This window comes from Neodiprion virginianus, chromosome 1, assembly GCF_021901495.1.
Source record: "Neodiprion virginianus isolate iyNeoVirg1 chromosome 1, iyNeoVirg1.1, whole genome shotgun sequence".
NCBI lineage: Eukaryota > Metazoa > Arthropoda > Insecta > Hymenoptera > Diprionidae > Neodiprion > Neodiprion virginianus.
Window position 1 is genome coordinate 6,382,607 of NC_060877.1, and position 24,116 is coordinate 6,406,722.

The following is a 24,116-nucleotide window of genomic DNA, read 5'->3' on the forward strand; positions in this document are numbered from 1 at the left end:
TTCTGAGTCCGCGGGGTAAAAAGGGGGTGAAAAAAGAAAAAAAAACTTGGCACAGGACTGCAAGGAATCGGCGAAAAGTTACGAAAAGAACAGAAAAAAAAATGGAATTTTTTTTCATATTTCATATCTCGCATCTCCTCCCTTTTCACCAGTTTCTAAGATCTTTATATCATCGTACGACTGAGACATCCTTCGGTGTATTACGACCGCCTCTTATACACCCAGCGATGTCGCCCACCATTTTAGGAGATGGCACCCTGAGAATAGAGCCGGGTGAGACGTCGATGTAAACCTGGCTGTATTCGTCTCTCTCTCTCTCTGTCTCTCTCTCTCTCTCTCTCGCTCGCTTACTTTCAAGCCACGATTTGGACCAGTTGACGTTGTCTCGTTCCCAACGCGAGCCGACCCAATAACATTCGGCGTACTCCCCCGCAAAATTCTCGCATTCGGTTTGCCAAGCGTCTGTGAATGCCGTTGGGGCGAATTTATGTCATGCCACAACGAAGCTATCTCGTCTCGCTAAATACCATGGCGTTAATTTTAGGGAAAGAGATATTCTTTCAATGAAAAGATCGGAGAAAGGCAAAGGAAAGAAGAAAAAAAATTAACAGCGAGCAATGAACCCGCGATTTTTGCGCTTAACCGGTTTCTTAATACGTTTTTACTTTTTTAATCACCTGTCAATCGCAGGCACGCGGATATAATGCGACTGATAGGGTACGATCAACAAGGTGGAAGTAAACGATCGATCTAAATGATTTTTGAAAATGAGACGATAGTCGAAGTGCTCGTCAGGTGTGCAAGTGCAAAAGCAGAGGTCCACACTGGGAGAAATTTTTAGTTCCGGTTACCGCTCAGTCCTTAACTATTTTCATTTTTTACCACAATCGAAAAATATAGTTCTAGGTACTAAATGAAAATTAGTTTTACAGCTGTTACCAGAAACTCTATTATCCGTTACTATTCTTTCTCATTACGAGCACTGTTGTTGTATTTTTTTGCAACTGTTGCGAAAATTTAATACTTATGCAAAAATAAATTGACGTCAAAGCCTTGTTTAACTAAAAAAGGAGAGTAAACCTGAGAAACTGATGATGCGTTGCAATTACCAAAAAAGGATCGACGATAGCGCAAAATGGTTACGCGCACCTCGTTTTTCGCAATTCCAACAATATTCAAACAGTTTTTTTAACGATACCTGTTTTACTCAATTTTTCTATCTACTATAACAAATGAAATTGTTCTCAGTGCAGAACGAAACTATATCGTTGATGTAATTTAAAAAATTTTCTTTCTCTCTATAGTTTAATAAAAATCGTTTCCATTATTTGACATCGCTGTAGGACAAGGCGTGCTCAGTGTTCCCTAGCAAGTGGTTAAAACGGGTTTACAAACTCTAGTAGACTCGACAAATTACAGCTGTCTCGAGTCGAATGGATGATCTTTGGACATTCCGTGTGCTCTGCATTCGGGGTAAAGTTTATCCGTCTATTCGTTTATTTTCACAAAGTATCTCCGCAGCGATGTCTGTATATATGTGTATACAATACATATATATATACAAACTCGATATCAAAAGCACTTTAAGTGCGAAAAGTAACGGTGTAGTCGAGGGATCGAGTAATAAGAAGTCTTTTCGGCGCGGTGATAAAACGTTCGCGTATTAAAATATGGAAATATACATAACGCGTATTCCGAGATTGACCCTGGGTGAAAATATACAACCGTTTATAAATATATGTCTTGCGGTAGAGATTCCGAGCAAGTTCGATGAAAGATTGCTCAATGCAGCAACGGAGCTTGCCGCGGTAATTGGCTATTATGGCACCTCGACGTATCTTAAAAGATGTATTTATCGATGTTTTTAGCTTACCCCAATGCGCCAGATGGGAACGCGTACGATATTTGTGGCAGAAATTAGAAGGTGCGAAGGAATCGGATTGAGCCAACACTTGCCGAATAGAATTTACTCCATGCCCCTTTTCCCGTGTGTATTTTTATATCGGCAAACAGTTATTCTCAACCCAGACCGGTCGTAGATCTGCGGTTTCAGACCTCCACTCGTCATCCGATTACTATTCGACACTCGCAGAACCACGTCCGCAATTGCTAAGCCGACATTAATTGAAAGAAATTCACCTCGAACCGCGATTGGTGAATCCGAAATATCAGACACAAGTACGATTAATTATACAACGATAATGTCGGAAGGGTCAAATGTTTGGCCAACATTAACTAGCCAGTAGCTAGTTTTTTTCATTAATTTCGAAACAGCTTGATTTGCTGTATCGTACACGCCTCGTTGTGTATATGGGTCAATCACGAGTATCGTAATTGTGTGTGATACACAGAGATAAAAGGCGGATCGTATCAACGGAAAAACGTTCGTCAGATTTTTCTCTTCAACCTGTGAACGATAAATTTAATTTGATGGTAGAAATAAACGAATGTTGAAAGAAATGCAATAAAACGATTTTCATTCGCACAAAAGGACGTGAGTGGGACGTAATGTCGTGTCGCTGAATTTCGTGAATCGAAATATTCGCAATACGCAACGGTAAAAAAGATGCGACGCCACATGTTTTTGAAAAATTGTGAAGATGTAAATTCGGCAGGGTATATCGCGTTTCAAGGAGTTCTAAATTGTGTCCTATTTTTATTCGGTAATAAATGTTGAAGCGAACCTCCCCCGAGACGAATAAACTGATATTCCACAGCTGGGTATAACCGGATTAGTAAGGCAGTGCTGCGTCTCAGCGAATCCTCGATATCCAATTTCAAACGTCTTACAGCGTTTCACCATAATTCTCATCGCAGCGTAAAAAGTTTCTCAATCGCTAACGGGGACCGTTTAGCAAACGCTCGATTAGGAGGAGGAGAAGGATGAGAAAACGAAACGGAGAAAGACGAAGATGTGTTATCAAGAGGACCGCGAAGACGGTGACGCAATGTAAAACAAAAATGAAAAAAATTGAAAAACAAGATAACAAAACGGGAAAAAATCTGCGGGCAGAGTCGTCGTCGCAGCTTATCCGACAATGTTTTTCGGTGAGACGTTAGAACGAGGTAGTCGAGGCGCGGGCGAAAATAGCCCAGGGTCTAAAAGCGGTGTCAGCCGAGCAACCAACCACCAAACCGTCCTTGCGAAGATCGAGCAGCCAGCTCGACTCATCTTCCTGCCAGACCACCGTTTATACTCATCTCTGCCTCTGCTACCGAATCCGTAACTCCAACTGGCCCAGACCTAGAAATCGAGAGGGAAGCTTCGTCGCTTTTTTGCAGACGTCGAACCACCGTCTCGAAAGTTACCCCTGAAAAATCAACTCACTTCTGTGGTATCCAGCTGCGACGAGGATTTTCTTTGGGTTTCTTTTCTTTTTTTTTTTAAACGACTTTGAAAATGACCCGAAACATCGGAAGACCCTCGACTGGCTCTAATTGGCTGACCCATAACGCAGCATCGATCGGTTAATCATTGGCACCTGTAAACGGGCCGAAATGCGATCTACCTCGGTCGATCGGAACGATTCACCGACGCGTTGTTATATTTTCAACGGGGTAAGGAGCTTGATTTTCTCCCGGGTAAAATGCGAGCGTCCTCGACGATTCGGAGACCTGAGAATTCGCCTCGAGACCCCCAGACACGCGCAAACGGACAGAAATAGCCAATTTTTCGTCCCACTAACCACAAACCGAGAGCGAGAGAGAGAGAGAGAGAGAGAGAGAGGGAGAGAGAGAGAGAGATCGATATCTTCGAAGATTGCGTATTTGCTGGAATATTATCAGCGTGTTTTCTCTCCACGTGGTCTTAGCCTTTCTCCCTACGAATCTGCAGAGGAATCTCGTAGCATCGAATCGTTCCGTCGATCGCGTTAATCCCTCCTGTATAATTCTTCTCGCCGCGTTACGTAACGTATAAAAGTTCGGATTCGTCTCGACGCTTCGAGAGGATCGCGTCGCTGCAGATCCGCTAAAGCACTGGCCATCCCATAAAAAACATCGCTAAGAGGGCGATAAACCATATTATTATCGTTACAAGTATATTCGAGGTTGTAACGGGGGCCGGGTTGAAATAACAAACCTTCCGGATGATCGGTGAGTTCTTTTCGGGGCAAACCGGCGCTAAAGCATTCTCTAAATCGTTGGCCCGTCGAGCACCGGTTACGCAATACAATTGCCGAAGGTTTCGTCGTCACGTGCGTAAAATTATCGAGCCGATAAATCGGCGATCGGTTTTCACGGGGCAATCGGGCGATTTCATTTCGCGACAGTTAAATCCCGGCAAGAGCCGAGGGCTTGAGAAGGTGGGAGGTCGAAAACAACCCCAACCCCCAGCAAAAACGCGAAGCGTGAGTCGAGCACGTGGTCCGACAACGGAAACGGTGGCGGTTACAGCGCGACCGTCTCGTTTGCGAAACGGGTAATCCTGACTGTTGACGAGGTTCCTGACCCGCAGACACAATTCACTCTTCCCCGTTCGGAACCCCTTCATCCCCTCGTCGAGTGACACTTACACCAGTACACGGCTACAAAGTCTTTTTCGTTCAGCGCTCTCTCTAGCTGCTTGGCGTTGACCTCCTCGATGACGGGCTCGACCTCCTTGGCGGCCGTCGTCCGGGCTGCGCCCCCCCTGGGCTCCTCGTTCCGCGCCCTAGCAGCATCGCAAATCGGCGTAACCCACCCCGATAACAAGAGGAACGCGATCAGGAGAGCCGTCGGAGTGCACGGCTGCACGGCGCTCCAACTCCGCGAACCATTCGCCCTCGACATCGCCGCACTGACTGCCCGGGCTATTTTTGATTCGCGGCTCCGAGATCTTTTCGGCGGGCGGGCGGGCTGACGCTGCCTTAGACCACCGCGATTTCAGAAGCTGTTATACGCATCGCCGTTGCTCGCGGACGAGAGCTGCCCACTTCGAGACCAAGGGATGCCCCCGAACCGACCAACCAGCGCCGACGCGACAACGGATTCAACGCCGCGGACTCCAGGCGCTTGCGAAACGTCGGCGGGTTTCTGTCTACCGATTCCTAATTCCCAAACTCGAAGCGACGAAATCAAACTTTGAAGAATGTGCAAAGTTCCGATATGCAAGATTCCGAAAATTCAAGTTACGACGGAGCAAAGTTCCGAGAAGTAGAGTTTCGATAGAGTTGAATTCCGAGAATTAAAATGTACTCAGAGAGCGCGGTGTTTGCTCAACGACTGGGGGTGAGAAATTAGAAAAACCGAAAATCGGAATTACCAGGATTCCCGACGTGAAAATATCGAAAATACGAAACAAAGAAAGATTGAAATGGTGAAATTTTACCATTTTTTCATTTTTTAAATGCAGAAGTTCACGGAACTGAAAATCTTCGATCATTCGGAATTTCGATCTTTCAGATTTTCAAACATTCTCATTTTCGCACTTTCGAAACTTTGAGCGGCGGGTTTCGGAACGCTCGAAACTTTGATTTATCACCAAAGTTTGATTTCTTTACACTAAGTTTCGTCACCAAAATATTCAGAGTTTGGCGCTTTCGAAACTTTTCAAAATCGGAATATCAACCCCACTCCTTACAGACAAGTTGTGGATGATTTAGCGAGAAGAATGATTGAAAAAGTTGCTCAGGATCCTGTTTTGCGATCCTGATGAACGGGCGTCAAGACTACAAACGAGTTTCAAATATCAAATTCATTTTAGATTGCAGGATACCAATATTAAAAATGAACATTCAGTTTCGTTCTGACAAAAAGAAATTTGATATTAGTTGAGAATTAAACGAGGAAAGCTCGAGTAGTTTTCGAGATGGTATTGATGCAAACTAAAAGCACACCAAACGTCTTAGAATTAGGTTTTAGTCGGAGCATTGAGTAGCTCGTATGTCAGCTAGAAAAAGGAAACTCAAAAAACGACCAAGAACACCGATCGTAACGGGTGTTTTTACAGTGTTTAGGAAAAGCCACCCACGTGTGTAACTTCGAGACATCGCTGTTTGAAAGTAGTAACAGTATCCTCGCTTATTATCAGAGCACCGGAAATCTTTCCTACTCCGAGTCTACTTATGTTTCCACGCGCGGTAAAAAGGAAAGAAGACAAATTCTGATCTTTGAATAAGTATCCGCTTACACGACACGCAACGAATATTCAACGCGTGCATCTGGCCGTACCTTCATGCCCGCTCAACGTTCATATTTCTACCAAGTTTTGTGAAACTGACGTTCACATCGGAGGATGATTTCGAGAACGTACCTTGATTAACGAAACTGCAGCGTGTTGGATAAACATGCTTTTCATACCGTCTATAATTCGAAATAGACGCGTGCCTTCTGCGTTCGCCACGTGAGATTGCCATCAGGGCCGTCTTAAGGTTCGATGTTAATAACTTTGTTGACGTTTAGGAAAGCGACATTCGTGTTTACAATCGTTAAAACCTGTTGTAAAAGAATTTGCATTGAGGTTTTCGGAAAAAAGTTTACACGAAATGCGGAAAAATTTTCCTTCAGACTGTGAGTATCGAAGCCACTCTCTTTTACTCGATTGACCATTCTTCATTTTACTGAAAAATATAGCTATTGAAGCTGATCTCGTTCGGGTTGCATAAACGCGCTTAAAATTTTAAACTTTTTTTTTTTTTTTTTTTTTTTTTTTTTTTTTTTCATATATAGACCCAACAGCCTATTGGCCAATAACAGGGTCACTGATTGTTACATTTATAGTATATAGTAAATAAAGAGATTTTACAAAATATTTGCGATTAATACTAGGTATCACTAAATTAACTAAATTAAAGTATTTTAAGATAAATTTAATAGAGCTAATTAATTTTTCATTATAATTGATTGACTATTCTCATCTTATTACTAGCGTCGTTGACTAGTCAATGTTACCACGTAAATTGACAAATATGGAGCAAAGGACACTGCTACTGATGGAGTTGTACGAGTTTGTTATGTCGACCTGATCACTATTTTGGTGTAGATAATTACAAATGGCTAATAATCTATGTAGGGGAGATGACTGGATGAAGTTAGTACGCACAGAGGGTAGATAAAATAACTGCGGTGTTTTTGTTGTACGTACAGGGGTATGTAAAGGTATCATTTCCAGGAATCTTGGACAGTGAATGCGATCCTTAAATAAATTTATTATAAACAATACAGCTGAAATATTCCTCCTCTCTTCCAGTGTTAGTACATTTGCATCTGTACATAATTCCATATAGTCAGCACCTTGACATGGATAGTTACCGTACTTCTTCCACGCAAAATATTTTAAGAACCTACGTTGGACTTTTTCTAAATCATTAATATGTTTCCTGTACGTAGGAGACCAAACAAGGGCTGCATACTCTAATTTAGGGCGAACCAGTGTCTCATATAACACTCTGACTGTATTAATATTTTTGAAGTTCTTTGTTATACGGATGACAAAGCCTAACGCTTTTAAGGCCGAGCGTGCTGTAACTGAGTAGTGTTCAGTGAAAGTGAGCCTTGAATCAAAGATCACACCTAAGTCCTTTGTTTTTTCAGATCTGTTTAATAAGATTCCGTTAATTGTGTATGGAAAATGTATGGGTTGTCTAGATTTACTATAAGTAACAACTTTACATTTACTTTCATTTAAGCAAAGTCTATTGTCCTGACACCAGGTTGTGACTGTATCAAGATTTCTTTGCAAAAATATACAGTCATCTAGTGATCTAATAGATAGATAGTATTTCGCGTCGTCCGCAAACAGATCAATGAAGCAAGATACTACGTCACTTATTGGATTAATAAATATTAAGAATAGTAGTGGTCCAAGATTTGAGCCTTGTGGTACTCCCGAAGAGGAAGTGTATGATCTGGACCAATAGCCATTAAAAAGTACTAAGTTATGTCGCTCAGTCAAATATGATATCAATATATTAAGTAGCCTCTCAGGTAGTCCAAGGTTTACTAATGCTTTAATCAGTAAAATAATATCAACCTTATCAAATGCTTTAGAAAAGTCGGTTTCAATAACATCTACTTGGTAGTTTTCAGAGATGGAATTATAAAGGTATTGAGTATAAGGTAGTAAATTTGTCAATGTGGATCTCTTAGTAAAGAAGCCATGTTGGCAAGGCGAAATAACCTTATTAAAGTACGACAAAAGTAGATCATAAACATACATTTCAAAAACTTTTGCAAAAGTAGGGATGATCGAGATAGGTCTGTAATTGTTTACGTCTGATTTATCACCGTTGCACCGTTTTTTCGTTGCACCTGTCTGATTCTTAGTTGCAAAATTACCAAAAAATTAACATTCCTTATTGACTGGACTAACAATAAGTCAGTGACCCTCCGATGTATTTTGTTATAACCCATAGCTATGACCGCACGTGAATGTTATATAATCCATCCCCACTCTTGAATTAATCCACACGCCAACGATCCGTAAGAAGCCAGTCCTGAAACCACCGACCCGGCTTCAGTCAGTGTCCAGGAATCATGACAACAGTAGAGTCATCGTCCCTTAAGGTCGCAATCATAGGTGGTGGTTTGGTGCGTGCACATAATATTCGTTTGATTAATTTTTGATAACTGCTTTGCGACGAAGAATTGAAATTTTTGTAATTTTTGAGACGAACCGTAGAAATTTATTTTCCAAACGTCAATCCCCCCCTTTTTTTTGTTCGCATAAATGTGCTCTTGGATTCGTTTCCGAAGCTATCGTATTAAATTGCAGTTTCCTGATAATTAACAATTTTGTCTCTGCTATTCTTTTTTAACGCTTGATTTCAGGTAGGAGCCCTCGAGGCATGTTTTTTTGCCAAACGAGGCCACAATGTTCGCCTCTACGAGTATCGTGAAGGTATTTATAATTTCTAGTTAACTGTAAGAATTGTTTAAACAGATAGAGATTACGAAGAATTTTAAACACGTTCACTTCGCAGCACGTAGGCTTGAGAAATTTTTAAAATCTCTTGACAAGAGAAAAAAAAAAAATAAAATTGAGAAAATTCCCATAACTTTCAGACATTCGGCTTGTGGAAGAAATTCGCGGCAGGAGCATAAATCTCGCTCTCTCCGCTCGCGGTAGAGCAGCACTTCGCGAAGTTGGTCTTGAAGACCTGCTGGTTAAGGATCACGGAATCCCGATGCGAGCCCGAATGATACACGGCAAGGATTGCAGCCTAACTGAGATACTGTACGATCCGGTCAATAAGAATGTAAGTCACACGCGAATAACCCTGATAATACAAGAAGAAAAAATTAAATTGCATTACATATTTTTAAATAAATTCCATCACCGGTAATTAAGTAACAATGAAGCTTAGGCTAAAATTCTACAGATAAAATAAAGTCAAGATGATTTATCTTGACCTTGGAGATTTGTTGATTAAAGTTATTCTTGGATATGAAGGTCACAACTCAAAACACTTTTTATCGTGTTAACGTTTCGGCCCTGGTGGGGGCCCTCCTCAGAACAATTTTATTTAAATATCTCATATGAGATGACACTTCCAATTACATAAGTGCGTGTTGGTAATTGATGAATAAATAGAAGGTCGACCTCCTCCTCCCACTACACACTAGACGTTCCACTTGTGCTTATGTGCTCTGACTCAACCATAACGGCTGTGTATTTTATTTCATTTTAACAAAACAACAATAATTATGAATTCGTGGGAGTTACGTGTCGCGAACGCAGTGTGTTTCGGTTTTTGTCTTTATTGCCTTTTTTTGTTCTATTTATTCATCAATTACCAACACGCATTTATGTAATTGGAAGTGTCATCTCATATGAGATATTTAAATAAAATTGTTCTGAGAAGGGCCCCCACCAGGGCCGAAACGTTAACACGATAAAAAGTGTTTTGAGTTGTGACCTTCATATCCAAGAATAACTTTAATCGATAAAATAAAGTGTACCAAGTTCACATTTTTTCGGTAATTTTTCACGTTCCAGTGTATATACTCCGTCAACAGAAGATATCTGAATGAGGTTTTGCTGAATGGTGAGTCGTTTGGTACGTTAGGACAAAGACTTGCGGAAGCATCTCTGTTGATACCGAATTCAAGTCTAATTCGCACTGACGCTATTGTTTCACAATAATAACGTTGCAGCATATTTTCAAGAATCAAAACCAATCAATTCGCTTTCGTGGGTGATGTATATTTTTTTCTAATAACCCGCCGGACTCGTTTCACGTACATCTCCACCGTTGGTAGTTCGATATCTCTAACTTGTTTTAAGGCTTCACACGTGCCGTAACGTGATACTCAAATATCACATATCCAATATCGTCTCGCGTTCCTTGCCTCCAATTTCTGTCAACCGTCCTGTACGAATGCATCCTCATTCCACCTGAGAATCATTTTAATAATTGTAAGAAAAGTAATTTGGTGTTACCTGTATTAAAGCTGCGGAAAAGTATCCAAATGTAAGATTATACTTCAACAAGAAGCTCGTGAGTGCTGATCTGGAACATGGAAAGATGACATTTTTAGAGTAAGTCACAGATAATCGATCGTATTGCTCAAAACACACGGAAATCGATACATTCAATATCAGTTTCTTCCTTAGTGTTAATCCAAGTGTATGAATTGTTACCTACAGTCGTAAGACGTCGGAGGAAGAAGAGACCTCGGCTGATTTGATCGTCGGAGCTGACGGAGCGTTTTCGACGGTACGAAGGATCATGACGAAAAGGCCGCTTTACAATTTCAGCCAAACTTACATCGAACACGGATACATGGAGCTGTGCATACCGGCTAAAGATGATGGAAAGGTAAGAGATGATAAATCCGCGTGAGGAGTATCACTATCTTCTCAATTATAAATCCCTCTTGTATTCGATCCGCTCAAGTTCGCCATGGCGAAAAACAATCTTCACATTTGGCCCCGGGGTGAGTTCATGATGATCGCACTGCCGAATCAGGACGGATCTTACACTGTGACCCTTTTCGCACCCTTCGAGACGTTCAATAGTCTGAATACGGCTCGGAAGCTGCTCGACTTCTTCAGGGAACAGTTTCCGGACGCAGTGCCGTTGCTCGGTGAAGACAAGCTAACCGAAGACTTTTTCAGCAACAAGCCTCTTCCTCTGATCTCTATCAAGGTACCGCGGGTTTCCCGAGTAAACTCAGACGATGTTTTAATACAGTGGTATAGGAATAGAAAAGGGAGGGAACAGGAATGTGATTTGCTTTATCTGTTTCTGAAACGTCGCGCAGTGTCGACCCTTCCACGTTCAAAGTTCAGCCCTCATAATCGGGGACGCTGCTCACGCGATGGTTCCTTTCTACGGCCAAGGAATGAACACCGTAAGTCCGAAGCGTCGAGCTTTCCCTGTAAAGGCACAAACTCCCGTTTCCGTCACTTGATTTCAGGGCTTCGAGGACTGCCTGATTCTCGACAGACTCTTCGAAACACATCGCTCAGATTTGAGCAAGGTTTTACCCGCATTCTCCGAAGCCAGGTGTACGGATAGCCACGTTATCTGCGATCTGGCGATGTACAATTACATCGAGGTGGGTTGAAGTCGGGAAGAACTCTTCCGGTCTATTTTGTTCTTAATTGTCATGTAAACATCGAACACATATCGTAATTTACAGATGCGAGATTTGGTGAACAAAAAATCTTTCATCGTACGAAAACACTTGGACACTTTTCTCTACTGGCTATTGCCAAATACGTGGGTGCCACTTTACAACTCCGTCCACTTTTCAAGAATCCCTTTTCACAAATGCACCGCCAACCGTTCCTGGCAAGAGAAGGTAAGTCAGTTCCTATAGATCGAGATGATGGTGAAATTGTGAAATTTGGCGGAGTATATTCTCATGAAATAAGAGATAACATTGTATCAATTTCTACAGATCATCCGACGGGGTGCTTACTTTTTAATCACCATTATTTTTGCTGTACTTGTCGGGATTTTAAGTGGACAACGGATAATCAAATTTTGAGTACGAAAAGTGACGGCAGATTGAAGAGAAGGACGAATTCTAGCAAAATATAATATTCCTGAAACAAAGAGTTTATTTTTATTCAAATTGCTAATAGTAATTATCAATGTTAAAATTAATTAGTCGTAGAAGAAAGTAGATTTTATACCGAAACTTGCGTATATTACGTTACCAGATAACATTCACTTCGATTAAATGCTAATAAAAATAAATCAAGCATTACACTTCGTCCAGGACAGAAATCTAACTGCGATGCATCAATTTTATTATGGGCCCAAGACTACCATTTTAAATCCTTCGGAAGATGGTACGGAAAAATAAGTGGCGATACGGAAATCGTTAGAAGCTGTGACTACGTTTCTACAGGTGGACCGCATTCGGACACCGGCTTTATTGGACATCAGAATTAATCGAAAGCTGTATTGGACACTAGCCTTTTTGGATACAGTCTGATTACGCACCAAAATTTATTGGACACAGTCCAGCGGAGTCCAAACGGGCCTTTTCCGTTTCAACGATGCGTTTCTCATACAGCTCATTACGTCTTACGGCTGAACAATGGATAATTACAAATTACAATGATAGTACAAATGCTGTAAGCCCGCGAAAATGATTATTATCATCTAAATACCAATGGCTATGCATTCGTGCTTCTTGTATCTAAAATTGCAGTTATATTATACCCATGTGGATCCGATGCACGATTGTTCAGGCATTTCGCTCGAAGAAATATTAAATTTACGGACAGTGATTACGATGATTTCTCATTATTTTTGGCAACTCCAATCCCACTCGCATCGAAGAAAACATGCATACCTATACCAGGATGGTTACTTGAGAGCTTTAATGTTCAGAGTTAACAATGCGAACGACGCGTCGCCGGCAGACAGGCAACCGAAGTTACATCGAAATAGTTATTGCGTTTAACAATAAAATGTAACGTCGGTTGCCTGTCTGCCGGCGATCGTCCTTCGTGTCGTTAACATTGAAACAACTTATACAGTGACATTCACGGCAAAAAATTTAAATCTACAAATTTTACCCACCATTGACCGTGACTGACCTTTTCTGAAGCGGGATACCAAACGAATACCGTAAAAAGCCTCGTCGTAGGGCGACCTTCCAGGATTGTCATCCAGGACTCCTCCTTGGCAGGAAAAGGTGAGTCGAATTTTCGGCGCAATCATGAAAATTGGTGCAGCAAGTATGACATGTTTGTGAAACAAACGAGAAAATCGTATTAGTTCCAATAAGTCATTAGACAGTGTGCTTACTTTCTCCTTACCATTATTTGTGCTGTACTTGTCTGGATTTTAAGTAGACAACTGTTGTTCGAATCGTGAGTACCAAAAGGGCCTGCAGACGAAAAAAAAAAGAATAAATTCTTTCCTAAAAGATACGTGGGACAGATTCAATTTTCTTTTTTATTTTTTTAAATCGCTAATCGTAAATAGAAAAGAATTAACTAGTCGTGGAAGGAAGTAGATTTTACATTGAATACTGCAAAACTATGTTACCAAATAAAATTCAATTTGTACTTACAGCCTGAAGTTTTTTGCTGGAATATTAACCTATTGAAATGTATATCTGAAGGGAAACTTCGATTGAATGCGAATGACGAATAAATCAAGCATCATAATCAGTCTTACATAAACGTTTAATTCTGAGATATTTAATTTGTCATCCATCCAAGGCTGCATATTGTGTTGCTTTGGACGAAGAGACGAAAAAATTTTTGGTATGAAAATCGGTAAAAATCCGTGATAACGTTTCTAAGACAGATTTCTTACACAGATTATCATTATAGCGACAGGCTAAAAAATAATTACAAATTGCAATGAACATACCGATGCTTCAATCCCGTGAGAAATATGCTTCGCTCATTTGCATTTCTAAATTCATTTACACTTCTTGCACGTATAAAATTGTTATAATTATGTATAAGTGCGTGTGATGCGCGATTTTCCAACAATTTGTGGAAACGTGAAATGGTAAATGAGCATATCATCGTTATTCACCAACAGTGATTAACAGTAATTTCATCTACATGGAACTACCCTAGATTACAAACTAAACACGTAGGAATACCTGACTTGTACACGACAAAGTTCAATTTTCATCATACAAGTACATCAGGTGATTGCTTTCGATTCGCGAAAAATGTTGTGAAATTCTGTTATATATAATTTCAACGTTGATTTGGCTGAAAATCCTCGAGTTATCTGCTCCTAAATCGTCGTTGCCAAATTGAATTTTTCGTCTACAGATACTCGATCATTGTTTATATAATTACGATGTGAAACGATTTATAAATATTTAATAAATCCATACCTGGGATCCAGCGTTTGCATACTGTCGTGATAAATAAACTACTTTTGAATACGTTGCGCGAAAAGCGCGATAATCTTTTCGACTTTTGTCGATCGAATATGTTTCTTTGCTTACAAAACGTGGAAATTTTTCCTCTCCTACGATTACGTCATAATACAGATCCACTGCCGACGTCGTTTCATGTCGCGCGTATTTATCCAGAGTGAACCGGACGGTTCATCGGTGTGGATAATCAATTACGACGATCTTAATCGCGCATAACTTAACATACCATGTCGTATTTCTACGTATATTACAATACATTTTCTTCAGTTGACTCAATCAATTATTAAATGAGTATTTTCCGGATTTGGCAAGTAATGATGTTTGTGCGTTTCGAAGAGTTCGACCAATTTTTCGATGAACTTTTTTTGGTACTCGTCTATCTGCTCGCGGGTTGGTTCGCTAATTTTTGGCACGTTCAACGCTGCTCCGACTGAAAAACAATATGCATGTGAAAAATAACTTGTGCGGTAAGAAAAAAATTCGTGTAAAAAAGTGAAAACTATAAATTTCGCTCACCGACCACCGTGACTGGCCTTCTCCGAGGCACGATACCGAATGAATATTGAAAAAGGCCTCGTCCGATCGGCAAAACAGGTGCGATCCCCGTGAATTTTCTCAGCATCTCTTGCAGATACCTCAGTAACGATCCTTCGGGATTATCGACTTGACTGTAGAGGTCCGTTTCTCCGAATGAAAACACTGGGACCAAAGGTGCTCTGAAAGTTGACGAGTACACGGGTATAAATTTAAAAAGTATAACGATACAAATAACGGACGACGTAATCGTCGCGTTTTTTCTTTTTTCTTTTTCTTTTTTTTTAAGCAAAAATTTACTTGTTTCACTAGAATTAAGTGAATTAATTTACTTCAACTTTACATAAAACGGATAATTGATTAATACGTAAACCAGTCAAATTGTTTTTTATGCCTGGGTTACTGGTGGTAGTTTCTTTATAATTACGTCCAGAAGAACAAAAAAGGGGTTTCTGTCACTCCGTCTAAGCTTTGCGATTGCGATCGTTGATTAGATGTATTACGCCAATATGGAGAAGCATAGTTTGTTCTATTCCTGAGACAGAAAAGCAAATATCGTACACTTTCAACTATCAAACGAGGGTAGCTAATTTTGAGTAAATTTGTTAAATATAGACTATAAAAAAATGTCTCGTCGACTTCTGTAGACTGTAATTTGGTACGAATAATCCAGCACTATCATCGTTCTTTCGGTGACGGAAACAAAGATTTTTATATAATAATATTGAGGATTTGATTCATTTTCGAGGCGAAAGAATAGTTATTCAACCACGTATTCATCCAGGCATAAAAATTGAACCGTTATTCTCGCATGCTTACCCGTGCTTCAGAGCGATCCTGACGAACCCCTTTCGCCGCTTCAATATCACCCGATACGTACCAGGTTTGCACTTGAGTGATTCCGAAGCACCACCAACGGCTAGAACAGTCGCTCTGCCGCCTCCGGGTACGGAGACCAAATGTTCTATGCTTCTGGCACTCGCGCTGCAAGCGCCTGAATCGAAGTTCATTAATCGGTGTTGATTAAGATTTCGATGATTCGCGTGATCGGGTAAATGAAAAAACGCTGCTAAAGCTCACCAAAACTGTAGACGAACTCCCTGAAGAGGGGCATGTTGAAATGTTGACCCAGAGTCAGCATCCGGACCCGAAGTCCTGGGTAGAGTTTGTGAAAGCCGAGGACATCGGTGGCAAAAGCTCCGAAAGCTCCGGTGCACAATACACCGTGAGGAAACGTACACAGGAGGTAATTCTTCGACGGATCCAAGTCCGCGGTTTTAACCAACTTTATGGGAAAGTATGCGCAGAAATAGTGCCACCAGGCGTGGTTCCGCATCCAGAGGATCCACGAATCGCTGAAAATAATGGAAATAAATTAGAAACGGACGTTTGATCGAGGGAAGTTTCACGTTTGCAGCAGAACTCACCTCCGGCCCCCTCTCTCGCACGTTTCTCGATCGATGAAGAAGACCCAGGCAAGATAAACGAGGAAGAAGTATCGAACCACACTTGTGTAAATCAAAAGCAACGCGGTTATCACACAAGAGGTGAAACCGCCGAATACCAGCATCATTATCCACGCGGCGGCAGCCAGAGTCTGAAGGCGCCTCTCGAGCGGCGTGTTCAACGGAGCAAACTTTACTCCGAGAAGTTCCATTTCGATTTCTCGTCTTCTTGTCTGTCGAAACGTGAACACAGAAAAATTCAATTAGATTAATACGTTAAATTGGCATTCACTCGTCAATTTACACACTGTGTAGCTTAATACGGATAATTATAGGTGTAGCAGTTTTTACGCTTTTTTTCCAGGAAAAATTGTATCACGCGAGAACCCAATATTCAAGTCTGTTTTTTGACGCCGTTGGCTTCAAAGCTGAACCAACGACGATCACACGCGATTACAATTTCAAATAAAACTTGGGCATGGTCTGCCGAGTTTATAAAACAATCGGTTTGAGCAACCAAATATATTCAAAAAAGGCTACGAATAATTTCGTGTTAGCTTGGCGTTGTTTCGAACGGCGATCCCAAGTATATACGGACTGAAAACAATCCCTCGAGAGAAAGAAAAATGACCGTGTTTAATTATTGAAATTTTACCGCACAACCGCGACTCTGACGTTAAACTTGTAACTACGGTAGTTCGACAAAAATGAAAGAGGGAAAGTTGCGTCGTTAACGTGTGAGAATGCGACGCGAAATGAAGATATTTGTACGCTGTACAAACATTGAGCAATCGACAGAACGCCGGCTTCTGTGAAGCGACTGTAATTTAAGGTGCATACGCACGATTAAAAAACATTACGCTACGATAAAACTGTAACGTAGACAATAATTGTTACAAAACGTTCGTCTATCACCTTGTTAAGATTAAGAAATCTCGTCGACCGACACTTTGTTTGTCCTACTTTTACAACTATCGACGAGCAGCCTGCACAACATTCTGTTTACGCCGTATACGTATAAATTAAAAATGTTTTCCAAACTGCATTATGGATTTTTCCACGCTATCAATGTCGAAGATTTCAATGCGCAAGTTAAACGGCACAAGCACTGCGACATGTCGAAAGCTACTTCTTGAAACTAGAAATATTTCTTCGCACCCACGAGAGACTGAAACAGCGATGCGAGATAACGGCTATTATCTTATCCGCAAGCTTCGCGGCCACACCTGTGACGGGAATAATTAAAAAGATGCAGGTTGTTAAGCGAATCGCTTGCGGTTTCTCGGCGAAGCTAGATTTTTTAACGATAATTAGTTAGAATTAGTAATTTTATTATTTACAATAGTAAAACTTTGTCACATGGAAGTAAAGAGTTTCTGGGTAATGTATTAGCGCATAATTCCCGAGTTCGTTGCTGTTTTACCTAACTGGTTTGCATCGTTTGAATTCACCCGTGAAGTGGAATAATAAACACGAACGTATAGCAAGTATTTATTCCCATGGCCGCGATTGGTTAATCGCATGGTAATCAGGTGTAGAGTTCAATGAACCGGAACTGCTTTAATGGAAAATCGACGGAAAACGAGGAAAGGACTATCATACAAGAGAGCGATAGTAATGAGCGAGTCCCACATTGCGAATATGCTAAGGCGACGCGGTCGAGAGAGCGCGTATTTCATTCCGTTATTCAAATATCTACGCCGAAAATTTGAGAAAGCTGTAAAACGGTGTGAACGTATGCATTGATAAAAATTTCATTTGTTACAGTAACTAGAAAAATTGAGTAAAACGGGTGTCGTTGAAGAAAACTGTTTAAATATTGTTGGAATTACGAAAAACGAGGTACGCGTAAACATTTTGCGCTATCGTCGATCCTTTTTTTGTTATTGTAACGCAAAATCAGTTTGTTCGATTTACTCTACTTTTTTAGTCGAATAAACAGTTGCAAGAAAATATAGCAACAGAGTACGATAATGATACACAACCGACAAAGTACGACGAGGAATACTAATGAGGCTCTAATCGAGCGGTTTATAGGACACTTTAAAAATAGACCGACTTTAAAATAGGAGTAAAAGAACCGAGTGTCGTAGGTCATCGAGGTGAAATACATTATTGGCATATTTGTAAATACGAAGGAAACGAAATTCATTTCATTTCCGGTCGGAGACTTGCGTACATAATTGCACTGACAAGTGTTTCAAACTATCAATCGGTACAAAGGTGACTGATTCGATATTCTAATAGAGGGAAATTTAAAAAAAAAAAAAAGTAACAAATCCTTGATTACGAGTTACGAAGCAGGACGGATGACGAGGACTTAAACCACCTGTCGAAGTTGGATCAGGTGATTCACGAGAGAATTGCCGAAGGCTTTGCGGCATTTTAATCATCGTACGTACAATGCCTTCAAACGCACACACGCACACACATCGGATAGAGAGTCTGGATTTTCGCCAGTACAGTTGTTTAAAAATAGCATCGATGTTGTAGCTGCTGTGCACATATTGTAATATCACGTGTGTCGCACATATTGCATTGTAAATGTAATAAATTCCGGTGAAAGTTGTCATTTACATATCGTATAATTTAAGAGACATGCAAATGTAGGATAGTGTGCAAAGGCGAAGGTTACTTGTAAAAATAATTACAGATACGTCAATTAACATCCAACGCTTAATACGTGCAACAAGGACGCGCGTTTTGAATTATTATACATGTATACCTATAGGTATGCACGGACGTAAACTAAGAACTTCAATTTACACAAATCGTTACATTATACACAATTGCACACGTATTACAACCGTAATTTCCGTGCAACATTCGTATGCGGGAAACGACAACGATAAGCGAGGGTCGACTTTAACCGCAAAAATACTAACACTACTCCGGCACGCGACGCGTTTGTATTCATTCACAGCCGTATTTCTCACGCGCAACACGCAGCGATAGATTTTCAATTTCGCTACATGCACGTACAACAATGTACACGGATCGTAAGATACGATCGTTCACAGCATCGCGTACGTGTTACACGGTACTCACTAGGTTCGAAGTCTGAATGAACGAGGAAACGGTGGCGCAGCTGATATAGCCAAAGCCTAGCCAATAGCGCCGGATCCGATCATGACGATCAGATCGGAGATCGAAGATCGACGCACGTGGTTCGCAGCGCCTCGATATTTTACCTGAGACGAAAGAGTTTCCTTCGCTCCTTTGCAGAGCGCGTTGAATTTTTGCTGCGCAATTTACTCCCGACGGTTAGCGACAAGGTACAAAAAATTACTTAAAAATCGAAGACGAAAAAAATTAACCGGCGAATCGGAGCCGAGATGAATGGAGCAAATACGATTGATCTACGATCGAATTAACCGTCGATCACGCGATCCTTTGAATTCGACGATCGCCACCGATTCGCGGATTCACTATATATATATCAATTCGAGAGGATTTTACAAGGTCCGATGTATTATCGTCGACTCCGAGAAGGCTTCGACGACTCGTTTCTCAAATGATTCTTCCTGCTACGGACCACGACGACGACTGTCGTGTAAAACCGACGATGGATTCCCGTTGAAAATACCGACGGTTCTTGTTGGTGTCACGTGCCTCTCTCTCTATCTCTCTCTTTCTTTCTCACACACACACACACACACACACACACACACACACACACACACACACACACACACACACACACCCACAGACCCTATCTTTCTACCTCTCTCTTTCTCGGATGTTCACAGCAGGGACTTTATGTATGAAACGTTCGACCGATCTCTCCATTGGCCATGAGGCGGGACGGAAACACATGTGGTAGCTTTACAACTGACGGTAATCATCCCGATTTCTTAATTTTCCAGCAAATATGTTTACCTCCTCGGTTTTAAGAACATATTGTGGTATTTCTATAGATGTACCTTCTATGTACGCACATGGATATATTGCACGTAGCGTAGCCCCGTCATTGGCGTGGATACAGAAAACTCAAAATGAGAAGAATTTTACTTGTTTCACGGTTAGTAATGAAAATTATCTTCAAATGGTGGTTTGCGTATCGTTGGAATTACAACAAAACGTTGATACAAGTAACCGTGTTTTATAATCCGATTATAGTTGCCAATGTTGAATTTTCTCGTTATCGTAACTTTGACTCGGTTTGATCAGTTAAGTAGATTTTTTTTTTTTTTTAAATAAACATGCAACCTCGACATCAATTTATAGTTTCATACATACGGTTACAAGAAAATATGATACGAATGACCGTAATCTAAAATATTTGTAACACATACTAGATTTTCTGATTACTGCTACGCAATTAATTTTCATATTGTATCAAAAACCGTGTATTTCGGATATGGTAGAAAGTTCGAATATAGCGAAGAAATGTGTAGTAATTATACAAGTAAAAATTCCTCTCTGTGCATCAACGAAACTAATCAAAACACAACCGTCGGAATTTTTATTTTTTTGTTTTTTTTATCAATTTTAGGTACCGGTAATCGTTTCAAATAATTTTTTCTTTCTATATTTAAATCTGGACAATCAAAAATAGAAGAAGTAGGAAAAAAATCAACACCTTCGAAAACAACAGAAATATTGAATTTTTGCATTGTTCAAAATCATCGGATGCACGATGCGGGCTGTTTTCAAAATCGTTAGAAAGAAAGTTAGAAGACCGAAAGTTTCGTCCGATTTCATGTGACAGACGATTTATCACCCGAAAACAATCATCTAGATCGATTTGTAATAACGAATCCCTTTATATATTGAAATGGAGAATAAACTGATAGTCTAATTTATATTACCGAATTTCGTCGAGATTCTTTCATATATATGTACGATATATAAATCGGTAAAATTTTTCTGTTACTCGCGAATTCAACAGTATATTGTGTCGAATAGACGCCATCTTATAAACGGTATTCGCAGGAGTTTTACCGTTTAACGTAGCTGCACACATTGATACGTTTAATGTGTAATCATGTCATGCACAAAATACTCAATTTCACCGCAAACTTATCGGAGAATTCGGTTATTAAATGCAGCGTCGTAAGTACCTCAGGTATTTGAAACGTAATTTTTACCGTCTATATGTCTATGCATTATCAGCTATCGTCAAAACACATATATTGTGCCCGTAAAGAGACGTGTTTTATCCAATTCTAACTTTAGGTTCAAACAACATCTGTCTAACAATCGAAACAATCTCGTATATATCTTTGACATTAGTTTTAAGTCGAATTTGCGGAACATATGTTTCAGATTTCGCAACATGATAATCGCCGACGCTCTTAATGATCCTAATTCGTTACATCTACATGCTTACGACTTGCGTCGATATGTCGATACGGTAATACAATACATACATGTGTAACAAACAATTTTTCATTTTTCCCCCTTTCTTTTCTTTTTCGTCGTTTATCCTCTCATCGATTTCGCCGTTACGAATTCTTCTTTTCATTCGCATAGGTTGTTATCTGTACAAACCGTTATAATATATGTATATATTGTATATTTCGCACCACTCTTCGTCAACACACACATTATTTTTATCTATAAAACTCACTTCGTCTTTATCCCGACTTACATTCTGATATTGTAACAACTATTATACATTATTCTATGGTATATAAGCCAGCAATATTGTTTAGTGCTCGTTTGTCATATAACGTTCGTAATTTTTCTTTCTCTTTTACATTATATACCTTCTCTTGTACACTTATATTATATACACTACGCTAGATTTGTTATTCGCTTCTTTCATACATATTACATACGGTATCTATTGTTACAAATATACATTACTTAGATTATAGGTAACTATTCGTACAGATGTATCCTTAGACACTTTGTTATATTCATTCGATTTATTACCCTACGAATCATTGTCGCATGTTTTTTGTATTCAATTACACCGCGTAGTGTTATGAATAAAATAAACCATGTAAAGCCTGCGTGTGTAATACGTACACATATATGTACCTGCAGATTGGAACTTACATCTGCATACGTATAACAGACTACGTACGTGTAAATTGTAATAATACATAATACATATATACAGGTACATACACCGGTTGCATATGCTCGCCCATATAGATCGGATTGATTCAATTTTAAATTACTACCGTTGCCCGGGAGAATGGAATTTTTAATTTTGGTAAGAGAGTAGAAAAAATAAAAGAACGGTAGGATTCTTTTCTGCGTGTTTTCTTTTTTTTTTTTTTATATCGTTTGTTGCATCAATTTTAAGTACGTTTTTAGTCAGCGTACATTGTTGTTGTATATTTAATATAAACCATACAGAAAAAGGTATAAACGAGGAACTTAATTATTTTTACACTGCGGGAATAATTATATATATAAAATCTTCGAGGTTCGATCGGATTGATTTTTTCCTCTCTTGCTATTTAATGTATGATAAGTGCACACGGATTTTTGTACTGACGTGTGAGTATTAAATACGGGATTAACATTACAATATAAATAAATAAATATACAATATAATATTATATATGTATATACTACATATCTATAATTTTATATAGATACATATTTATATAGCATAGATATATTTTGACATTTCATAAAAATAATTAACCGTATTTATACGTTTTAATATTTTCTTTCAATTCTATTTTTATACTTTGTTAAACTTCTTCTTGTCTCCCGTTTCTCAACTAGTTTGTTCGCTACGCTGTGTTTCCTTCTCTATCTCTTCCTCCTTTTCTTCACGACCCTGGTCCGTAATATCCGTAATAATATACAATATACATATATCTATACATATACTTTGTTTTTTTCTATTAACAATGGCCATTTTTATACTAAGTTATTACAAGGCCCTGCAAGGCTAAGTCCGATGCTCGTTCGTCCGAAGCGCAAATGATCACGGTAATTACTTTTTAGTCAACAATTCGATCCGACTCGTTACGCTGAGTTCTAATCATTTAAATATAAGATTCATAATATTCGCGATAATACAATTTTATCCATTTTATGCTTATGCGCACGATTCCAGCTGGATAATTTCATTACACTCGGTGTTTGATACCTTTGCGTTGCATTGAAAAGACAGGCTGATTAAAAATCAAAATGACTGCGTAATTTTAAATATAAATTTTTGTTACACTTGACTGTATTCCATTATTGAATCTCTGAATAATTTCAGGTCACGATTTAACGACGAGCAATCATATTTGTAATTTCGTGTTTTTTTTTTCTTTTTTTTTCTTGTGACATTGATAAAAACATTACTGTTATTACTATCAATTTCCAAGCAAGTACTTTTGAATTGTCTTCACACAAAGTGATGCAGCCGACGCTACCTATGATTGATTTTAACAAGACTAATAATAATGACAATAACAATAACAATATCGATAATCACAGCAATAAGATTTATCGCGTAAGCGGAAATGTTGTTCCGATATATTCTATCGTTCAGTGAATAGGTACAAGTTTAAAGAACAGAGTTAGTACAGAGATTGCTTTTGATATTTATCGAAACGAATATGATTATCACTATTTACGTTATTCATTCGATGAATGAAGACTGAATACAAGGCTGAGTCAAGGTTCAAAGTGTGAAGCTATTTCGCGCGAATGATTACTGCAATATATCAAACACCACACTGAACACGGACGCTTTGTTGTTTTTTTTTTTCTTTCTTCTCTTGCTTTTTACGACTTGTTTTTCTATCATCAAAACGTTCACTTTCGACTTTCTGTTTTTGTAATTAATATACATGTTTTTGCAAATCGAAAAGAAAAGTACGAAAAAGGATATGTGTATGTAGATATAAGTACATTAAAGATATAAATCATTGTTCGGAATTT

At 39.4% G+C, this 24,116-nt stretch overlaps 3 protein-coding genes across 16 annotated transcripts in view; 1 reads left to right on the forward strand and 2 right to left on the reverse strand.

Annotated features, from left to right (window-relative positions):
• LOC124296686 (uncharacterized) overlaps positions 1-4,903 on the reverse strand; it is a 28,335-nt gene extending 23,432 nt beyond the window's left edge. For all 4 annotated transcript variants that reach the window (XM_046746922.1, XM_046746925.1, XM_046746921.1 and 1 more), the window contains exon 1: positions 4,515-4,903. In XM_046746922.1, coding sequence (XP_046602878.1) covers positions 4,515-4,770 — 256 coding nt within the window. In that variant the 5' untranslated portion in view covers positions 4,771-4,903. The remainder of the gene's footprint in view (positions 1-4,514) is intronic.
• A 3,318-nt stretch (positions 4,904-8,221) lies between these two features.
• LOC124307706 (kynurenine 3-monooxygenase) lies at positions 8,222-11,984 on the forward strand. Its single transcript, XM_046769686.1, has 11 exons — positions 8,222-8,508; positions 8,749-8,818; positions 8,983-9,176; positions 9,917-9,965; positions 10,372-10,459; positions 10,568-10,739; positions 10,818-11,069; positions 11,185-11,274; positions 11,341-11,481; positions 11,566-11,727; positions 11,827-11,984. Exons 1-11 carry the CDS (start codon positions 8,455-8,457, stop codon positions 11,914-11,916), a joined length of 1,362 nt encoding a protein of 453 aa, XP_046625642.1. The 5' UTR covers positions 8,222-8,454; the 3' UTR covers positions 11,917-11,984.
• Positions 11,985-13,555: 1,571 nt separating this feature from the next.
• Positions 13,556-24,059, reverse strand: LOC124307714 (2-acylglycerol O-acyltransferase 1-like). Of its 11 annotated transcripts, none has more exons than XM_046769717.1 (6): positions 21,644-24,059; positions 16,254-16,504; positions 15,907-16,181; positions 15,646-15,820; positions 14,809-15,008; positions 13,556-14,722 (listed from the first exon to the last, which is right to left on the reverse strand). In XM_046769717.1, the coding sequence occupies exons 2-6, from the start codon at positions 16,481-16,483 to the stop codon at positions 14,565-14,567; spliced, it is 1,038 nt and encodes a 345-aa protein (XP_046625673.1). In that variant the 5' UTR covers positions 16,484-16,504; positions 21,644-24,059; the 3' UTR covers positions 13,556-14,564. The 11 variants fall into 11 exon arrangements, with proteins under 11 accessions (XP_046625673.1, XP_046625711.1, XP_046625682.1 ...); XM_046769755.1 differs by lacking the exon at positions 21,644-24,059 and adding an exon at positions 19,463-19,866; XM_046769726.1 differs by lacking the exon at positions 21,644-24,059 and adding an exon at positions 19,320-19,866.
• Between the last annotated feature and the right edge of the window lie 57 nt (positions 24,060-24,116).